Raw genomic sequence first — 21,332 nt, 5'->3', positions numbered from 1 at the left:
CAAATGGCGAAGATGTAGTTTTTGAGCGATGTCCGTGTCGTTCATGGAAACGGCAGCTGTCTGTCAAATGCACTACACCTCCCATACACCATTTCGCAGCTCTTAACTTCGTCTTTTACGAGATCTGCTTGTTTTTGTTACCACCCCGGTTGCACCGCCGGGCGGGATGTGTCTCCTGCGTTGTGCGTTAAAACCGGGCGACGCTCTGAATTTATGTAAGCGCCCCACAGCGCTGCCTGCGATCTGATTGGTTCTGTGTAAAATCTTATCCCGCGCTTGTAGCCAATCTTAAACCACCAAAGCGAAAGCTATTTTTTATCGGCTTAAAGCGCCAGGAGGATGTATCATCATGCGCTGCACCGGGAAACTTAGTGCCAATGTATGACTGTTAATATGCAAAAGTACACGGCGGAGTTCTTGTCTGAGCTCCCGTTTATCTAAATTATGTGAAGTTATCAATGGTTGTATTCCTCCCTCGGGAAAAGGCGCAACTCCTGCTCTCTGTAGTTCATTTCAAAACATTCAACTGAGCTGTCATCACGTCGCTGCAAGGTGAGTGATGCTGTGTCCCCGATATGGATAGATGAGGTTTCTGCTGAATTATTTGGTCAGATAACGAAATATCACATCGCTGGAGGACATGTTTTCTGCCAGATAAAGTGCTCCTGTTGTCCACTCACCATCGGTATTTTATTATACTGTTAGGACAACTGTATAAACTATGGGTTCGGTGTAAAGTAGGTTATTCATTAAATAAATAGCACACTGAAATGTGATGCAGATATATTTAAGTTATTACGTTTCAAGTTAAATCTTAGTATTTTATCACGTGCCACATCTGACCACAGACAAAAAAAACTCACTCAAACTAATCAGCCATTCAGAAGTAACTCTTGTCAGCATGATTACGATGATCACAACGCGTGAATAACCATTCTGGACATGTATGGAAGTTGTTTATGCTTTATTTAAAATAATATCAAACATCATGAGCTGAACTGATTTATTGTAAAGCTTCAGTGGATACAATTGCAATATGATTACAATATGAAGATCTACTCAATCTACTGTAAAGTTTGTGCAAAAATATTCTAGACTAATGCTTCAAATCTATTAGCAAGGCAACTTTTTCCAAAACAACTTATCAAACCACACGTTGCCTTGACTGTCACAAACGCTTATACTCAACTGAGATCCAGCATGCACTTAAAACACCTCCAGACATATATAACACCTTTATATATATATATAGAGAGAGAGAACACACTCTAAAATGTGTTGAATGGTTGTGTATATATACATACATACATAAACACACGCCCAGATGCACTACATTATTTCTTTTGATTGTTGTATACATACTCCTGCAGCGGATGATGTATTCTCATTTCTCACATATTTCATCACTGTAATGGTGCTGACTCCATGACCTCATTTGTGGTCATCTCCATTTCCCAGTCACTAAATGTCACAATGATAAGAATTCGCTAATCTCAGCACTTTAGATATGACATACCTCTTGCCATACAGGAATGTTTGCATGGTACTGTTAGCGTATTTCCGCCCTGCCATGCTTCTCAGGAAGTGGATGGACGGGTTAACCACAGGGTGAGATGGAAACAGTTTGACGCATTGTATTTTCACTGTTCCATAATCTTTCTTAATTCCATGCAAAGCAGGGGATTTGCTCCCCTTTTCGCCTGTGTCGACACTGGCTTGGAAGATTATTCTCCAGTTGCAACTTTTGCTGATTAAAAGTGCCCTGTACCATGTGCAGTATTAGCAGGGGAGTTACACGCTTGCTGTAATTGCTAGTGTGCTTCACAGACTTCTGCTGTGGATGCAGCGTCACAGAGAGATTTAGAGACTGGAGCGTTTTACATCATGGTGTGCTGCTACTGAGATTATTCTGCTGCTGTGGGGCATTTGAGGAAGACTGATCTATCTGGTGTGAGATGTGTGCACAGACCAAGTGACAGCCAAAACGCATGCAGTTTTTTGACTGAAAATAAACTTAAACATTGGATCTGACAGATGGATTTTATTGTTTTTAGTAGTGATGTAAAGGTAGATTGAAAAGATGCAACATCTTACATAGTATATGTGTCTAATTACTCATCAAAATATCCTATATAACATTTAATTAAGACATTAATCTATAAATAACAGTTCAGTGAGATGTATTGACTTATTTTTCGACAATGCTTCTTGAATTTCTTGTTAAATGAAAATATACTGCTTTGGAGCATTACAGGCTCATTATGAGACACAGCCCTTCCTAATAGTAGGGAAATAAAGCTCAAATTTAGTTCTCCCAGCTAATTTCAAGATCTCTTTTGGTCTTGAAAGGCCCAAATATTACATCTTGATGAAAATCCAAGCAAATTTTACCTTATTAAATTGGATTTTTATGACAAAAACACCTTCTATTCATCGTTTATTTTCTGTTTTTAATGTGGCTTATTTTCCCAGTGTACTGTAGTTATAATGAATGTCATTTGATACTTTCTGTCAATGACACCTGATCTGTCTACACAGTTTCTCAACCTTCTCTAACTCGTGGCCCCATTTCTTTTTCACAAAAAACAATTCATGACCCAAAGTGTTTCAATACCGAGGGGGGATCCGGTTGTTTAAAGCTTATACCATGTTTAAGATTGTCATTCAAAATATATCTCAAATATCAGTGCGTACACTGCCAGTTTATTTACTCGCTGAATCTGATGCAGTTTAATACAACAGCTCTGCAGTGCTTAAACCTGGTCTCCTATTTACTGTATAGGAAAGCAGTTTACCATGTCACAACTACAGTATCGTGAAGTAGCTCCTCTTACTCTCACATCTGTGCTCTGTTTTAATCCAGTTTAATCCAGTTTTTATTTTGTTGTAACCATGCAATGATTGGTGCTTTTATTAATTAGCACCATGCAAAGGTATAAGCATCACCCCAGAAAATGAGACAATGATAAATACTATTGTTAGACTAAAACAGCACTCGCATATTTAATAAATAACCACGCAGTTTCACATAATGAGACAAAAGTTCTGTCAGGACTGAAATGATTTGTCAATTATATGATTTGATAATCTGCAAAAAATATTTTTATCAAAGATTATCATGTCACGCATTTTTCAAGCAGAAGCATTGAAACAAATGATACATATTCTCTTGTTTCAGCTCCCTAAATGGGAGTTTTGGCTCTCTAATACTGTGGTGAATATTTTGTGTTTAAATTCATTTAAAGGTCAGGTTGGTAATCTTCATATCCAATTTTGATATTTTTATTTAAATTCTCACTATATCCCAACAGCAATCAATTATCAAAACTTCTGAGAAATCCAGTACCTGGCTGTCGCATGACTGTACTAAGTGTATCCAGCGAGTTAATTTGGCTAAAGTGGAATGATTGATCGGGCTACCTGCCGGTCTACCTGCTTGCGCCCATTCTACCCGTTCACTCAATGATCCTCATCGGAGTTTTCAACAAGCTGCTAGCTCGACAGCTGTGAGTCCTAACCACAGCCATGTGTGTCGTTTACATTCATTACGATAACTTTGAGGCAGTGGAGGCAGACCTGGAGGAAAGCGCTTGTCCATTTGTCCACTTTCTCGCTATAGATTTAGCAACTTTTAGAGCTACTGCTGCTAGCTACTTTCAACTGAGATAATAAATCAAGTGAGAAGAATTTTACCATTGACCTTCACACAGTTGGACTTTTTGCAACTGGAGAAAAAGATGCCAGAGAAGATGAATGCTCATTTTAAGACACTTCTGCCTGCTTTTCAATAAAAATCTAGTTTTTCGGTGACATATTTTTTTTTAATCTAGCGTTCTCTAGCTATTTTCTCAAAATTAACAATCATATCTTTAAGAAGAAAATAAAATTGAAGGAAAATTGTTCTCAGAAAAATAATTAGATAGAATACGTGAAGGCGCCTAAAGGCACCAGGGGTAAACACTCCTCCAATGACTCCCACATACTAATCCCTTGTTGTTATATGTTTAATGCACCTTTAATAAACAAATAACCTCTTTAACCCTGTGGAAGCGTCAAGGTTGTGTCTGCGTGTGTGCCTCTGGTGTTTGCCTTGGGAGGTTTAGCTGCCTTGTCCCTCAACAGTACCGTGCTCTCTTCAGCTGCACGCAGCTGAAAGTGGGTCTTTGACTTGCCTGATAGCTTTTGACAGCTCACTCTCATCCCCGGTGGATCAATGGAGCTCAGCGCTCTTCATTAGAAACATCAATGTACCGCACATTCCCACAGGCTCAGAAACAACTCTGCAGCCCAGTCAGAGAGTGAAGCTTTATTTTGTTATCCTCCAAAAGATCCTTCTTGACTTCTGTGTGACAATTTTTGCTGTTTAATTAAAGAACATTGTGGGTAAAATGGTGAAAGAGGAATAGTTCGTTTACCATAAATTGAGACTTGATAAATTACTATTATCAACAACGTGCACCATAATTGCGAATAAAACATTATACAACATTATTGTTTATTCGGGTTTATATCACATAACAATTATGTGTAACACTTCTTATTCTCTTTGACTACTGCAGACATAAATTAATGCACTGCAACATCTATATCATGGCAACATTGGTCTTATATTCATTCATTAAATAGTCTTAATTATGCTGTGTAGGCATGAAGGTCATCATCTTGAAATAATGAATCATTCCTATTAATGCTAAAACGATTCGGTATTTGACAGAAGAAAAATGTCATCAAAGTTTGTTAATCAGTGAATCTTTTGATTCATGTTTCAATCGTCTTGGAAAGCAGATTTCTTGGAGAATTCTTTATCAAAATTTGGAGACATACTTTATGCTATATTTCCGCATATACAATAGAAAAGCTGCGTTTAAAAATATGAAGGATTTTTCCCAAGCTTATTTCTGAAATAAGCATATTGTTATTTAACTAGAGGTATACTAGCAGCATATTTTTCACTTTCCATTTTTTTCTCCATAAAATGTGTAAACTAATTAAAAATGTAATGCTTTAATTAATTCTTTCCAGAGTTTAAAATGCCCCCTGAGCAATCCTGCACTGTATGTTGCCTAACTGGCAAACGCCGGTCTGTCTGGTTGCTGTTCATGTTCAAATGGAGAGGAATGAGAACTTAAATATACCAGTGAACTCTCTGAACAAGTGTACGCTGTGTCGATGCAGGCCACAGGGTTCATTGTAAACACAACGGTTGCGTCAGCAAACGCTTGAAATGATGGCATCACACATATGAAATGTTGTTATGTGCAACAAGAAACAAAAAGCACGCAGGCTGGAGACGCTGGAGATGGTAGTTGGTCACAGAGGTTGTTGTCGTGATGATAGTAGAGGGCGTGAGCCAATGACTGCTTTACTGTCATCATCTGCTTTTTGATTGGCTTTCTGACAATTTACATAGCTAATCACTGAAGGAATCCAGCCCACCTGTTTAGTCACACACACACACACACACACACACACACACATGTATTCATACACACGCTCACACAGGCAGCTAGCTGTTACACTGTGAAAAGCTGTATGTATTTCAGTGTCTCTCTCTGGTCTTATCATCAATAATGCATGGCTTCGGGAGGATGAAAGACTGTTTTGGCTTGAGGCTTGTGTCTCATATGGAGAGAGAGACATCAGCTCTGGTAGCTTTAACTGTACATCCATAGACGAATTGAATGGCTTTCCATGGCTGTCTTCAATAGAAGTGTTTCAAGCTGATGGTGGACTGATGTCAGGCTAAATGTTTACATTAGTTTGAATTAATTTATATCAGGAACACTTTTCTTTATTCTTTTTACAAATATATAATAGAGTGTGTGGTGCGTAGTACATACTGTAAAGGCTTCTGAGACAAAGAGGTTAGTTTGGGCTGTTTCAAAGAATTTGACTGGATTTTGGTGCAGCAGCATTTACATTAGAATTTCTAAGTATTCCCAAAGTTTTCATTTTGTGATCATTTAATCTGTTTCAGGTGTGGTTTAGTCGTATATCTCATAGTGCAATTTTTCAATGATTTTACATACAATTTCAAGATATACTGCTGTGTTACAACTGGTTTTACCCATAATGCTGTGGATGCACGGCTTCACCTCACACAGCCTTACCTGGCTTCAATGGGGAAACCCCTCGGGTGATTGTTTGTAAAGGTGACCATGAAGCATGGCTCATCATGTCACTGTAAAGAACTAGCAGCAGCTGTTCGGCTGACACAGATATTAAATCAGCAGTCCTGTTAGCTTTAAGTGTTGCACTTATTGTTGTGGTGATTAAAGTTACTGAACAGTGTGTATCATGTGGAGCAACTTCTCTTCTCTCATTTTCCTGCGAACACTTTGGTTATAGACATTCATATGTAAATACAGTACAGTCTACGTACGTGTGTGTAATGTGTTTACGGATGTGGGAAAGCACGCCCTTTGAAGTTCCTCATTCACTCTATGCTCCTCTTCCTCATGTCTCATCTCTCTTTGAAGACCATGTAGCCATGATTATTAAAGGTGCCCTCTTTCCACTTCAAACGTATGGAATAAATATGGATATGAGATGACACCAAACTTTTCACGTCCGACACCGTCCCTTCCTCTCCCGCCCTGCTGTGTGGTGAAGTTTGATCGGCCCCGCCATCTTAAACAGTCTCTGTTGGCGCTAGACTTGTCATTCAGTGAATAGAGGCATGAGCTATTTGCAGAAGTTATGATATTGCTGAACAGGGAGCTGCAGGGGAGCATCGTAACTTTGTCAGATAATGCTACTATGAGTCCTCCCACAAAGAAATGTCTTTTGCTTCACTTGGATGTTTGACCTTCACTGTGCTGAAGGTTGTATTGTGTGTGCTGTTTTCACATTAATCTGCTGAAGTGGGTCAGTTTCTCATGTGCACATAGGCCAGCATGATTTGGTTTGTTTAATGTGTAAACTTGAAACCCAAAATAAACACTGACAATGTTTGGTTCAGCGTTTAAAATGAACATTTGTATATTCATATATTCAGAATTTTAATATATGTTTGTCATTAATCTAAGTATTTCTGTGTTATAATAACCAAGTTATTGTTCAAAACCAGAATATTTTCATATACAAAAACATGTCTGAAAGGTATCTTTAATATTTTAACCAACTTCAGATGGGTTTTCTTACCATTGTGGAAAGCTGAACACCATGACTGCATGGAAGTTGTGAAGTAAATCTAAAAATGAATGTATGCTTTGGAAAACAGTTGACTAAAATATGCAAAAATACCAGGAGGGTTTATAATCCTCCCTAAAGTATTTCATCTACTGGACGATGCTTGGTTTGACTGAAAATATAAAATGTTAGTTGTATAACATCACATTTGTTGTATTTTTGATTATATCTGCTATGTGGAACTCTTTATATTGAAACTTAAAAGTAAACAAACCCAGAGATGACGTTGTTGAACCTAATGTCCATTTGGTGGATGCGCTAACTGTGTGGTGGATCTCTGATGAGTGGCACTGTTGAACAGCCAGCGCTGTGCAGGGATCGATAGTCCAATCAATAAACTGGGCGGCTGGTAACCTTTGTTTGCTCAGCGCACAAGATCTCGTTGACTCTGTTTCCCACTTCTGTTATGTTGCTATTCCCCAAGTTCAAACGTGGTGTATCTGCATGAATGAGTATCAGCCAGCTGATTCTCTGTCTCTCTGTCACTTCCTGTTTTTATCGCTCAGGCCAAATGCTGGCTGAATGGGGGAAGGTAGGTTAGCAGGGGTTCAATGAGTGGAGGCAGGATAATTTAGCTGCATTGGATTAACTGTGTTTGTGTTTGTGTGTGTGTGTTTTCTGCAGGAAGGAGCTGCTTGCTTCTCTTGATTGTTGTGGTTTTCTGCCCCACCGTTTCCATCACCCCTCTGCTCTCTATTCTTTGTCAGGCCCGGCAGCAACGACTCTTCATATTGTGCTGGATGGTAGCGGATTAAATACATTTGAATACATTTCCAATAGTTTTGTATTTGTTTTAAAGGTTCGCCGATGGGGTTGCACGCATGGATTTGACTGCAGAGTGAGCTGGTGACCTTGTTGACTAGAAACTCTCTCACTTCAGGACCATGGTGAGTTGCTCTCTCTCTCTTTCTCTCTCTCTGTCTCACATGCATGCACAAATGGTATACTCTCCATTTCTTCAGCTCAGTCTGACTTGCGTGCACACGCAGTCTGAGTTGGAGTGAAATAACTTTTGCTCAATCTGACAGACAGATAACATGAATCTCTCTCTAAGTTTTTACTCGTCTTTTTTGCTCTCATATTTTCCCATTCCTATGTTTCATTTTCCCTGCGCTCCATGTTTTCTCCTCCATCATTTCATGTTTGTTGTTGACACAACAACGTAAGTCCTGTGTCCCCTGGCAAAAACAATCGTTCCCTCTCAACAGGCATGGCGGTGTGCCTGAGTCTGTTTCTGACACCATATGGGCCTCTGTGTATGTTTGGCTGTGTCCACTGCCATCTGACCTGCACATGGAAACACAGTCTGGCCTCATTTCCCCTTTGCTGATCCTAATTTGTCATCATCACAATTTATTCTTACATTTTCTTCTCATTTTCACTGTTGATGGCTTTTGTTTTTGCTTTTAGTAGTAAAATAATGGCAGCATTTGTATTTGTCTCAAGTCAGATGGGAGCTTTGGGAGCTTTTTTTTGGGAGTGCCTAAACTCTGAATAGCACAACAAGGGACTTTAACTGTGCTGTAACAGCCTCATTTGCACACGATATAATAAAACCTCCTGTGTGTCTGTTGAACATTTGTACCTGTGCTGATTAATTGAGGATACCCGACAACTGTGTCTAACTTTAGCCCTAGCTCAACCCATATTTGTTTAGATAAAGTGAGATAAAGCATCATTGATTGACTGTGTTTTGAGCAGTGAAGAGAGACACGGAAAGACAAACAGGTGTGCAGCCAGAGTTCTTCCTGTCTGTGCGGGGAGAAGAACTCATGATAAATATTGTAGACCGGTTGTATGAATCTTCCTGTCTTTAAAACCCAGGGCATGATGTAATTCTTCCCTGACAATCTAAATAGTACATTATACATGACTGAAGCCCCACAGCAATGGTAAGCCAAACCTATTTACTCTCGGTTTCAAGGCTCAGCTTGGTAGTGAGTAATGCTCCTCAAAAAGATGCACAGTCGTCAGATGGTGCAACAGAGAACGTCAGCATCGCTCACTGTGTTTAACCACAGCAGACTCCATCGGCTACAGGCTGGAAACTAAACTGCCTGAGATGTGTTACGTCAGAAGAACAAATGGCAAGGTAGAGAGGAAATGACCCAAACTGCGGTTGAACCGTGATGCGTGTGTTTAGCTTCCTGTTTTCTTGCTTTCTTTTGTACTTCTGACTTTTGCCTCTGTCCCTCCTGAAGTTCTTAGAAGAGTGATATTGAGCACCAACAGCTCCTCAATAGAAAGATATTTCAGCACTTTATTGTAATTTTCCTAGAACAAGGTCGCAGTGGCATTTATTTTATATCAGATTACACTTTAAAATGTGTCTTGAATCACAAGCATCCTCTATTTCACACGGACAGGAAAAATACACATGGATGACTTAAGTAAGCGCACAGTATTACAAACATAGAGAGGAATACTTCACCCACAAAATGAACAGTTGTACATCAATTACTCACCCCATGTTACTTTGAATTATTAAACAAGTCTTTGTTTTATTTTTACCTGAACGAAGATTCAAACAATATTGACTTCACAATATGAAGACAGTTCTCTATTTGCTGATTCTCTGATCACTGTGGGGGCATGCGAGAACACATACAGTTTTCTTCAAGAATTCCTAGTAACACATAGTTTAATATACTAAAGGTCATTTTGTGGGTCAAGTATTCCTTTACCATTTAGTGTTACAGCAAGTAAAGACAGTGATAGAAGCACTTACAAAAAAATTAAGAAGAGGCTTCCTACACACCACAAGACTTGGCTGTGGTCCAGCTAAAAACTTTTAGACATTTATTTTAATTAATTTCTGGCAATAAATACACTCCTGATCAGATAACTTCTGATTCTCTCATTGATTATCCAACCTGGTTTTAAAAAATATATTTTTTACCTTATTTGATATACGTCTTACAGGGTCCAATGGGTTTTTTATTTTGAGGCAACCTCCTTTTGTTTTGTTTTTCCTTGTTGTTTGTGCTGTACAATTCAATACACATCCTGGCTAGTATACCTCAAAAATATATATTTTTCTCTTGGAGTGAGTACTTTTAGTATATAATATGTAATATTTAATATATGCTTGTTTGATAGTGATCTTGATGTTTTCAGTTCCTTTTTCAAAGTAGCATGCTCTGCTCTGAACTGAACTCCAATTTAAGCGTAGATTGACTCAATCATGCAGAGTGATGAATGTGTTTGTCTCTGTGATGGTGATTTGATAATTCATGATGAAGAAACATTGCACAATGTCATTTGTGCGATTTGATACAGTGTACAGCTCTTTTGTTTGTTTCTGGTCTTAGTTCATATTTTGGATCCAGCACATCCTTCTTGAGATATAATGTATCCATGAATGGGTTTGCAGCTGACCTATGTCAGTTGTATTCACTCGTGTTATGTGAGCGTAGAGACCTCAGCAGATGTCAGTCGACCGTATTTACGCATTCCCAATGCAGAATGGTATTTATTCTAATTCAATGCTCCACTGTGCCAGTGTTAGCTGACTTTAGCCTGTATGCTGGTTCTAAAGGATTTGACTGTAATTCCGCTGTAGCCGTGGGGTTCACAGATTCATTCCTGTGCTTTAATAACAGTGGGATTATCAAGGTTCAGCCAGCTAACCCTGCCCACTCTGCCATCGCCTCTACACGGCTCACAGCTCCATCCCGCTTCATCCAGTCCTCTATGTCTCTGTTATTTTAGTCACGCATGCTCTATTTTCCCTCATTTTGGCACATCGCTGGCGTTCAGAATTACTTCTTTTGTTTTGTCTTCCTAATCTACAGTTTCAAATCCAGCTTAATCCTTCAATGATAAACAGGCATGTCTCTATTAATTTTCTGGTATTTTTCTAGTTTGCTGCCTCGCATCTCCTCACCCAGACTGAGATGAGTTAGGCCCGACTGTGACTGAAGTACTGTTACTAGGTGCCTAGGGATGCTCCCATGTCTGCGTTGTGTGTGTGTGGATGTGTTTATTTTGCAAGTGTGTGGGGGTGGGTGGGTGCATGTACTGTGTGACGCTGTATTGCTATGTGTCTGGCCGAAAGTGCGATGTTCTGTTATGTAAGCGGGTCTCGGATGGGTAGAGCAAGGGTTTAGCTTGGGGATGCAGGCTCAGGTGGAGAGACGGAGACGGATGCTATTTTGGGTATGCTGCGCTCCTAACATCCTCCAAACGCATGAGTTATTCACTCACGTGTCTGTTAGTTCCACCAGAATGAAAGGACAATAGAAAGGGGTTTTGTGCAAATATCTGCAGGGACATTTTATGCTCATGTCTGACAATACATATTGGCAATAGCAGTCAGTTACTTAATCAATTAGTCGATCTGCAGAAAATTAAGTTTCATTATTGATTAATCTGAAAACAATATTCTCAATTAATTGATGAGAGCAAACGTTTCCGGCAGAGTTACCGTATAGTCCATGTTGATGTGTCCTTGGGTGACACATTTAACCCCAAATTGCTCCTGTAGCTGTACTTACAGTGTTTGAATGTTAGTTAGAGTCCTGGTGGGCAGGTGGTCCCTTGCATGGTAGCCCCCTGTCATCAGTCTATGAGTGTGTGAATGATGACAAGTAGGTTAGTGTTAAAGCGCTTTGAGTGGTCGTTGTGCAGTCCATTTACTATTTACCTTAACAGTCCAACATCTTCGAAAGATATTCGGTTTAGATCGTTATGAAACTGATAGAATCCTCACTTTTGAGTAGCTGAAAACAATGAATGTTTTTATTTTTTTCATTCACAAGATACTTTTAATTTAGATTCAGAATAGTTTTCTAATCAAACATGTTGGTGTTTTCCCCAGATTAACTTCCATTTTTAGCACTAAATGGATTCATGTTCTCTCCCTTTGAACCTGCACACAGCCAGGTTACACCTTTCATTGTTCTCTGACAGCTTCAGTAATCTCTCTCTCTCTCGCTCTCTCTTTTTCTCTCTCTCTTTTCCTCAGTTTCAGAGCATGGCACTGGCCTGGCTCCAGTCTCACCTGCCCTGTATTACACGGACCAATATCACCAGTATCAACCATCAGCACACCCCCAGAACAGCTTGCTGAACAGGACTGTGTGGAGAGCCATGCTGTCTGGGACTCGGCGGCGTTCGGTGGGGCACCAGCAGTCTGCTGCAGCACCTGTGGTGCCCCCCAGAAGCATGACAGTGTGCGGGGTCCCCAGCGGCACTGTGGTCCTCGAGGCCCAGTATGACTACATCTACCGCGGCGCTGATGGGCGGCAGGTCTGCATCAGTGAGGGCGAACGGTTTATTCTCCTGAAAAAGACCAACAGTGACTGGTGGCAGGTGAGAAAACGGTTAATTTATAGTTTGTCTTGGTGGAACCAAAGATTTAAAAGAAACATGGACCTAGCATCTATAATGCATTCTGCATTATGGTTTTCTGATGTGAGGTTTCAGAGTTTGAACTGGAAATGAAAACATGTATTCCTAAAAATCTACCATTTTTTTGTTATTGTCATCAAATCCCATGAAAAGACCAAAATCAATTAATGCGATTCATCTCTCAATACTTTCTGACCTCTGTACCCTATGTGTGTCTCTCAGATATCACTAACATAAATATTTAAAATGGTCACAAACATAAATGTACACTTTTACAAAATGACCCCCAGCTCCTGTCGTTTTAGTGCATTTGTTAGGGACTATTTTTAGTTGCGGATTTACTTTTGAATTTACGGCAGTAGTGCATTGTATTGACTTCAAATAAACTGCACTGTCTTTGATCATCTGAATAAAGAAACATGATCACTCATCACTGATGTTTTATTTGCAATTCATGGACAGTTTATGCGAGGAATAAGCTATATCAGGCTTTGCTTACTTATTGTCGACTCTAGTGTGACGTAGAACATACCAGTCGCAATAATGCTGAGTGAACTGAGTAACTCGTTGTCTCCCCACTTTTCCAATATTCTTGGTTGCTGTAAGTTAGCTAATAACTGCTTTTTGTTTTATCTCACGGTCAATGGTCAGGGTGCACAAATAACTCGTAACCTCGTCTCAACGCCACACACGTTCTGCCGGGCCGGCTGCACCATTTCACACGGATGTTGACCTCAGCTCAGTGGTGGAACCACTCTGTCCCCTTGTCGGCCCCTCTGTACTCTTCACACAGGACAGGGAGGCACAATAACGCCACAACAGTCACGCCTTGAACAGGCTGTGCGAAAGGGGGTTGAGACACCTGTCAATCAAGTACACTCACTCTCAAATAGGGTTAATATGGACACATTCTTCTCTCCAACATTACATTTTATACCTCAATTCAAATTGAAAAAATATTTAGTTAATAGTTGAAATGACCTTGGATCTAAATTTGATGTGTGTATAATTACTTCTTCCAAAATCACCTGACAGTTGACGAATATCCATGTAGCAATTTGCAGAAACACATTTTTAAAAAGTGACATTAGCCACTGAGACCATAATGTCTGGTGTGAAGTGTTTCAAAACAGAAGTAGTGGGTTTTCTCGTTGCGATCTATTGGACGTGACAGGAACTGTAACACATTGCTACACAGCGCTCAGGCCCCAGCTGTGTGGGTTGATGCTCAGTTGAACTAAGTGGATTTATGAGGGAGAAAATAGCATCTGGAAATCTGTTTGTTCTTTGACAGGTGCGGCGGATCGGGGCGGCCAGCAAAACAAAGCCACTGTACGTTCCTGCTACGTACGTGACGGAGGTGCCCATTGCACCGATGCCCTCGCCACAGCACCTGGTCGTATCTGCCTCGCTGAACTCCAACCACAGGATACTGCCAAGAGTGTCACTGTCTCCCAGCCCAAAAGAGACGACGTATAATGGCCAGCGTCAAGGTAAAGTGTGAGGGGACAACAGAGGAGACATATGGTGTGTGTGTGTGTGTTTCATTTAAGGCTGGGCGATATGGCCGAGATCTTCTATCTGGATGTAGTTCATTTAATTTCAAATGAAACGTACGTTCTCATTAAAGTTAAGTGCAAAACGATCTGTAGAGTCAGCATGTGTTTGTTATCAGCAATGAAGATGACGTAACCATGATGTCTCGATATAGGCTTTCATCACAGGATTTAATGTAAAGACAATACATGATCAGTGAATACTTTTTCTTTGTTTAATTCTGTAATATATCTTGTGTGTTGATGTTTTTTGTTTTTTTATTAAAGAAGGAAAATTATTTATATCTGAGAAAATGTGCAATATTCCAATCCGTGCAATATCCCCGCATAACCTTCCCCCACCTCTCAAAATGTGCATTATCCCCATATACAGTAACTCTCCCCTTTCCCCTCTTTGTTTTTCACAAGCTAGGAACATAAAAAAGGAGAGGGCAGAGGTTAACTAAGCAATAGGCTATTGCTTGATTAACCTCTGCCCTCTCCTTTTTTATGTTGATAACCTGTTTGTTAAAACTGTACCTAATACTGTATATTCTACAACCCTATGTACAGTGTGTTTTTATATATTTTATTATTATTATAGTGTGTTTGTACCTCCTGTTAACTCGGAGAGCCCTGCAAAAGAATTCCAATGTTTCTGGACTGTTGGTCTAGACACAAATGGCAAATAAAAAACCTTGAACCTCATTTTCTGTGTCAAATAAGAATGTATTTTGCCTTCCTCCCTCAGTGAACAAACTCATCTTCTGCTCCATGGAAAACCTCAACTCAAACAGTGCCTTCCAGGGGCTGGACAACAACACCAGCAGGGGTGGAGGCCGCCTCCCCACCCTGCCCCTCATGTCGGGTTTCACCTTTACCCCCAACTCTGCCAGTTCCCAGTCAGGCCACCTCATGGTCCCTGGGTGCCCTGCAGCTTCCACGGCTGCACCACACAAAGCACCACCAAACCACAGGGCGGTCCCCATGATCACTCGGAGCCAGAGCTCCAGCAACCTGCCTGAAAACCTGATGGAGAACCCGTACGACGAGGTGGGCGGCAGCTTAAGCAGCCGCGTCAACCACAGGATGCCCAAGAAGTCGTGTAGCCAATGGGACATGGTGGGAGCCTCCGGCAAGAAAACCCATCTGCAGGTAGGAAGAGGCGAGCCTGGCAAACCTCCAACAGATGTTACTCAAACATCTGGTTCTTAATTGTGTTAATTTTTATGCCACAAGTACTACTTTTAGCTTCAGCAGGTGTTTTAGATGATTTGTGTTGATTTTATGTTTTTTTTGGAAAGCTGCTTCTTTCCTCTTGCAATGTTATTCAAGATGAATACCATGTTTTCCAAATGTGTACAACATAGGTGGTGAGTAAAAGTTATAAATCATAGTGACCAATATTCTTCATTGATAAAAATGTGGTTGACCAAAATGATGTTATTATTCCATGTTCACACCAGTTATGTTTGAGTAAACCTTTGTCCCAGTGAGGTCAACACCTTACGCAAAATAATTGGCAGCAGAAGTTTGACCAAAGATCTGCTCACTGTACTGATCATCTAATACATGTAATGCACAGAGCAATGATGCAATCAACACAGTATGCAACATTTGGCTCTGATGTTTTATGCTCATCCATAAACAAATTCATGGCCAGAAGTCATGACAGGTGTTTTATAAATTTGCATATGTTGACTGTGTTCACATCTGACACTCTGTAACATCTTTACTATCTCTCTACATGCACATTTTTTTGTACCTTATACTTGATACTTTCAACTTTTGTCGGTCTCCTAGTTAATAGTTTATACGTTTCTACACAACTTACACAGTTCTTTTCAAATTTAAAAACATATATTATTTAAGATTTCTTCTTTTTTTCTCTTGATTTTTGCTGTCTATGTATCGCTATACAACAAAACACCAAGACACAATTATTGAATTTGAAAACAACTTTTACATTTTTTATTCCACCAGGAATCCTCGTATTGCAGGATTAAGGAGATTCATATTTTCATCTGATACCCAGGAGAAAATCAGTGGAAAATGGAAAATGGTGAAACAAAACACTCAACTGTATATTCAACTGTTGCTTCCTCTGATTCTAAATATACAGTGATGCAAATTATGGAAAATAGGTCAAACAAATTCATCCCATGTAGCTGGTGTTTGAGGAAGTGTGGGATTAGATTAATTTTGATTTCTCACAAACAAATTCCCTAATCTGATGGATTTGCAAATCATAACACCCAAACTGTCATAAACCAGCTGTTGGTTTTTAGCCTTAACTGTGCAAAGTATAACTTGAGAAACACATTTTATAAAATGATATATTATAGGAGTTTATGTTTGCCTTTAGACCTTAGCATACTTATTGAGATATTTGTTTCATTTATTCAATCGGAGAAGCTTTTTCCGATCCAAAACTCCAAAACAGATTAAAATAATTGTTCCCAGAAGAGGACTGTGGCAGCAGAGGTTGAATTTGATTTGCATCTGTACTTGACCGCTGTAATCTTCCTAGAGCAGCAATCAAGTTGGTGACGTCGGTGCTTCCCTGTATTACATCAGAGGAGATTACTCAAGGCGTCGTCGTTGAGAGAAATCCTGAAGGGTATCCGTCTCTCAGCCGAGGGAAGCTCCCACAGCCGAACACTGAACCGTGCATGCAGCGTTGACTTCCGACTTCGGATAGCTGTGATCTCAGTAGACATGACAGTGCTCTTTTTCATCTTTCTAATTCGCTCTTCTTCCCTGTCTGTTTCTGTACCGGCCTCTCTCTCTGAGGAGCTTCTTCGCTCTAGCCTTTGATACCAGTGAGCAGGATAATGGCCGCCACAGCAACCTTTTTTTCATCCAGAAAACATTCATTTTTATCAGGTCTTTTATAAACGCTTCTACACTGATGATGCATTTCAATTCAATTTAATATTTGTCCTCTAGGGGGCAGAATCCCATTTTAATTTGAAGAGATCAAATCGACTAATGTTCATATTTCAAAAGTTGTTTTTATGGCACTTTTTTTACCTTGATTCGTCAATAAATTACATGGCCAAGAGTGTGTGTACACCTGAACACTGTGCCAATGAGTAATACGTAACATTTCTGACCAAAACAATGGGCATTAATATGCTGCTATAATAGCCTCGACTCTTCTGAGAAGATTGTGGAACCTGACTGTGACGAAATGTAATAAAAGTCCACACTTGAAACTACAGTTAGGTATTAGACCAAACACAATATTTCATTACAGTTCACAATGTCGACCCAGTTCTGACCGGTTCTCTGGTCTATGAAACAAAGCTTCTCTGTGTTGCTCATTCCATTTTGTGGTAGAATCACAAAGAGCGCGCAAATAACTCTGAATAAACAAATTAGGGGGAGAATATCAAAAGCAGAAAGAAGTGTCTGAAATAGCGGCCAATTCTGAGTACGACCAAGGAGTCAACAAAAAAATAATACATAACTGCTGGCACACACACAAACACACAAACAAACACACACACACACACAACGTCTTTTAATAGACCTTTATCACATCTATACAAATGTCTGCGTCCTCATGTACTTCTGATACAAATGTCATTCATAAAATACATTTCATATTTTTAATCAGCCATGGCTGGATTTGATCCTGTTGAGAAACTCTGAATCACATACATTTTCTTTTTACATGTAGTACATACTGCAGCTGCCCTTACAAGTAAGTACTGATGCATGCATTATTCATTCAATTGGAAAAAAGCAATACTTTGTCATAACATTGCACATTGAACTGTGACCCTCTTGCTCATTTAACCCTTGTGTTGCCTTCGGGTCAATTTGACCCGATTCAATGTTTAACCCTCCTGTTACCTTTATATTTACTAACATATTTTACCCTTGAGGTCAATATGACCCCAGCTATTAAAATCTCCAGAAAATTATTAGAATTAATATTGTTTTCCAAGTTTAAGTGTGAGGTACTTTATGTTTGTTTGTTGACTCCCGAAAGAACACCGACATTAAACATTGAATCGGGTCAAATTGACCCGAAGGCGACAGGAGGGTTAAATATTGAATCGGGTCAAAATGACCCGAAGGCAACACAAGGGTTAATTGTTGTGCAGATGATTAATCGGTCAAAAAACTGCTGACTTGCATTCTGGAAACTGAATGGGTGATTGTTGGCATACTGTGTTAATTTAACTACTGAGGTGAACGGTAGGAACCAGTGAGACAGGAAGTTTCAGGTGAGCTCAAGAGTCAGTGCATCCCCCTGGAGTAAACTAACAGACACACACACACACACACACACACACACACATGTATACACCCTGTCCCTTTCGTCATTATCTGACTTCTTATGTAACAGGGATCAGCCAGCTAGCCAGTCAATCAGTTAGTGAATTATGTCTCAGCTATATTTCGTGGAAAGATGATCTTTCATGCAATATCTCTTCAATTAATTGCATTGGATTTGTAGATGTCCTCTCTTGTAGCTGTTTAGTCCACTCTGGGTGAGCGCATGCGTTTCTGTAAGCTCTGTCTTAATCCAAAGTCTGGTGGGTTATTACATATAAGAGGTGGAGGGATTTATTTGTTTCTCTTTGTGATTTCTGTCTCCTCTTTTCCCTCTGAGATGATGGTTTTGTACACGGCACTGCTGCCAGCTTCGTGTGGTAGTTGTGGTGCTACATACACGGAACCATATGGTCACATTTATGTGGTAATACACAGAAAGAACAACACATTTTCATACATTTACTCATTCATTCATTCAAAAATACTGCCAGTAATATTACATTTTCTTATTGTTATTCACAATTCTGCTGCTCTGAATACTCACTAGCGCACCAAATGTGTATTAATCCGCAGCTGAAAATAGTCTTGAAGTAGCTTTTGCTAAATAGTAATGCAGCCAGCTGTTTTACAGTAATATCCCAATCTAGGATTAATAGAAATCATCTATCCATCTATTAAAACAATTATATAGACATTTAAAAAAACAAAAATGTTGTATTTGAGTCATCTTGTTTTATATTTTGTGATAGAAATTTGACATTAGAATGTAACTCTTGTGTTTTGCTCTCTGTGACTTTCTTTCTCCTTTCCCTCTCTACTCTTTCTACCTTCAAGGTCCCGACAGAATCTTATCTGGCCCAGCTGTCCTGGCAGGACTCCACTCTCTACACTGAAATACAGCCAGAGAAACGTCTGTCGCAGCTGGAGCCCCCGAGCCCGCCCCCAGCTCAGCAGCCTCTCCAGGTCATAGATCTGTGGGAGCAGTACTCGGACCTGCCCACAGGGAGATGCTACTACGTCAATAGCATCACCAAGGAGAGTTCCTGGAAACCCCCTCGCCGGGCCCGTGGACACAACCTCAACAAAGTAAAGGACCCGACACAGCCGGTGTTTGTTACTCCTCCTGAATCCGTGTTCTTCTTCTTGTCTTTCACTGAAATTACTTTAAATTCGTAACGGGAGGCATTTTCAGAGGTGCATGAAAGCTTCTTTTCTCAAAGGAAAGGATAGTAAAAGGTCACGGTGTAGAATAAAATAGTCGGCTCATTAATATGCTTGCACAGTTTGACTGGATCTTCACTCAAAAAAGAGACCTTTTCAGCCAAAGAACTTCATAAGACCTACAGAAGAGTAGCCTGAATGGCACACACAGTGATGACAGGGAAGGTTTCCACAGCTGGAAACTGAAGTCAGAGGCACGCGGGGAGACTCGTATATGAGTTTGAGTGGTATTCATATTCACTTTGGGATGGGGTCACATTGAACTTAACACTTGCAGAGTGGCTGAATATTACATAGTAACTGTCCAATGTCATTGTTATGGACACACGCACACATTTATAGACATTTGTTTTTGTTGTTACTTTCTTGTTGAAATTTAGAGGGAAAGGTTGATCCCACTTGTATATCTGTCCGTTATACATACGGCTACAGCCACGAGGCGGTTTGCTTAGCTTAGTTTAGCTAGACAGCTCTCCTGACTCTGTTCAAAGGGAAAACATTTAACTCCCAGCACAATCAACTATAGTTAACAGAAAATAATGTATCGAAGACCGGTTTCTTAATCTGAGTTTTATTTCTGTTTCTCCAGCAGACCAATCCGGTACAACTTCAGACGTTACCCATAGAAACCAGCCATCTGTCGCTACCACTTCCTGAAGCTGGCAATGGAACAATGCACACGGTGAGACTGCTGCACGTTTAAAGAAGTGGTCAAATTCAGCATCCTTGATGACATTTTGTTTGATTTTAACTAGAATATGAATTACATGATCTACAATGGTCATGCCAACATCTTCCACGCCAGAGGTTATGGGATATCTTTAGGGTTGATGAGATGAGGATGAGGTTTGCTGTAACTGTACTGACAAAATAATAACAGGAGTTCCACTTTCACAACCATGACGTGAGACTTGGCCCTTGTTGTTTTCTCCACCTTGTTTTTTTTCCAACTGCAACTCACCACAGAAAACAACAAGTGCACACCCAAGAAAAGAATCTTCTTGGCCATTTGAGTATATTTTGTTTCCTTTTTCTTTCTTTTGTGTTTTACCTCTGTGCTGTTCAGCACTTTGAACTACCTGTGTTGTTTTTAAATTGCTATTTGAATATATCCCACTGAATATCACACACATTTATCATATTATATCATATTGTAATATTATTTTATTATTTATTCATTTGCTAATTTATGTATTTTAAAATCTAAGCACACAAACGGCATTGCTCTTTAGCTTTTATTTAATGATCCTTGTGACATGGAAATTATGTTAAAGTTGCATTCTTTCTAATGGTCATCAGGGAGCAACTCTTCAGGTCCAAGAAGTCCGATTGTACAGAAGTCTTCACACTTGATTTACTACCTCAGTAAATATTGTCATTATGGTCCCGATCACTAGTTTCGAGTCATCTTCAATACCTCATGATGTACATTTAGAACATTATGTTTTTAGTACAATCTGTTTTAATAGATTATAAAGCAGGGTATTCTTTAGGGCGCGGCTACCTTGTGATTGACAGGTTGCTACCACGCCGTTGTCTGTTGTTCATATTTTTGTCATACAACTTTAACCCTTTCGCTGCGTGTGAATTTTCACTGAGCTCCACCCTCTCGTGTCACTTCTGATTCCAAAAACAAAACTCAATGGGGACACCCAGAACGCCGAGCTCAAGGCTTTGAAATTGCAGCCCACAAACCATTGCGACCATGTGACCCCCGTCTACTTCTGAAATACAGTCTATGAT

General features: G+C 39.9%; 1 protein-coding gene across 10 annotated transcripts in view; it reads left to right on the top strand.

Moving 5' to 3' along the window:
• Positions 1 to 366: 366 nt before the first annotated feature.
• arhgap9 (Rho GTPase activating protein 9) overlaps positions 367 to 21,332 on the top strand; it is a 41,647-nt gene continuing 20,681 nt past the window's right edge. For 5 of the 10 annotated variants that reach the window (XM_056436843.1, XM_056436842.1, XM_056436836.1 and 2 more), the window contains exons 1-8: positions 367 to 552; positions 7,991 to 8,078; positions 12,158 to 12,504; positions 13,838 to 14,036; positions 14,830 to 15,233; positions 17,764 to 17,787; positions 19,203 to 19,454; positions 20,179 to 20,271. In XM_056436843.1, the coding sequence (XP_056292818.1) occupies positions 12,283 to 12,504; positions 13,838 to 14,036; positions 14,830 to 15,233; positions 17,764 to 17,787; positions 19,203 to 19,454; positions 20,179 to 20,271 (1,194 nt within the window). In that variant the 5' untranslated portion in view covers positions 367 to 552; positions 7,991 to 8,078; positions 12,158 to 12,282. Of the gene's footprint in view, positions 553 to 7,660; positions 7,724 to 7,990; positions 8,079 to 12,157; positions 12,505 to 13,837; positions 14,037 to 14,829; positions 15,234 to 17,763; positions 17,788 to 19,202; positions 19,455 to 20,178; positions 20,272 to 21,332 lie in introns of those variants that run through there. The other 5 variants (XM_056436838.1, XM_056436835.1, XM_056436834.1 and 2 more) reach the window with 4 other exon arrangements.

This window comes from Pseudoliparis swirei, chromosome 18 (assembly GCF_029220125.1).
Source record: "Pseudoliparis swirei isolate HS2019 ecotype Mariana Trench chromosome 18, NWPU_hadal_v1, whole genome shotgun sequence".
In the NCBI taxonomy this organism is placed as follows: Eukaryota; Metazoa; Chordata; class Actinopteri; order Perciformes; family Liparidae; genus Pseudoliparis; species Pseudoliparis swirei.
Note: the sequence above shows the minus strand (reverse complement) of the source record. Positions and strands in the feature narration are given on the sequence as shown.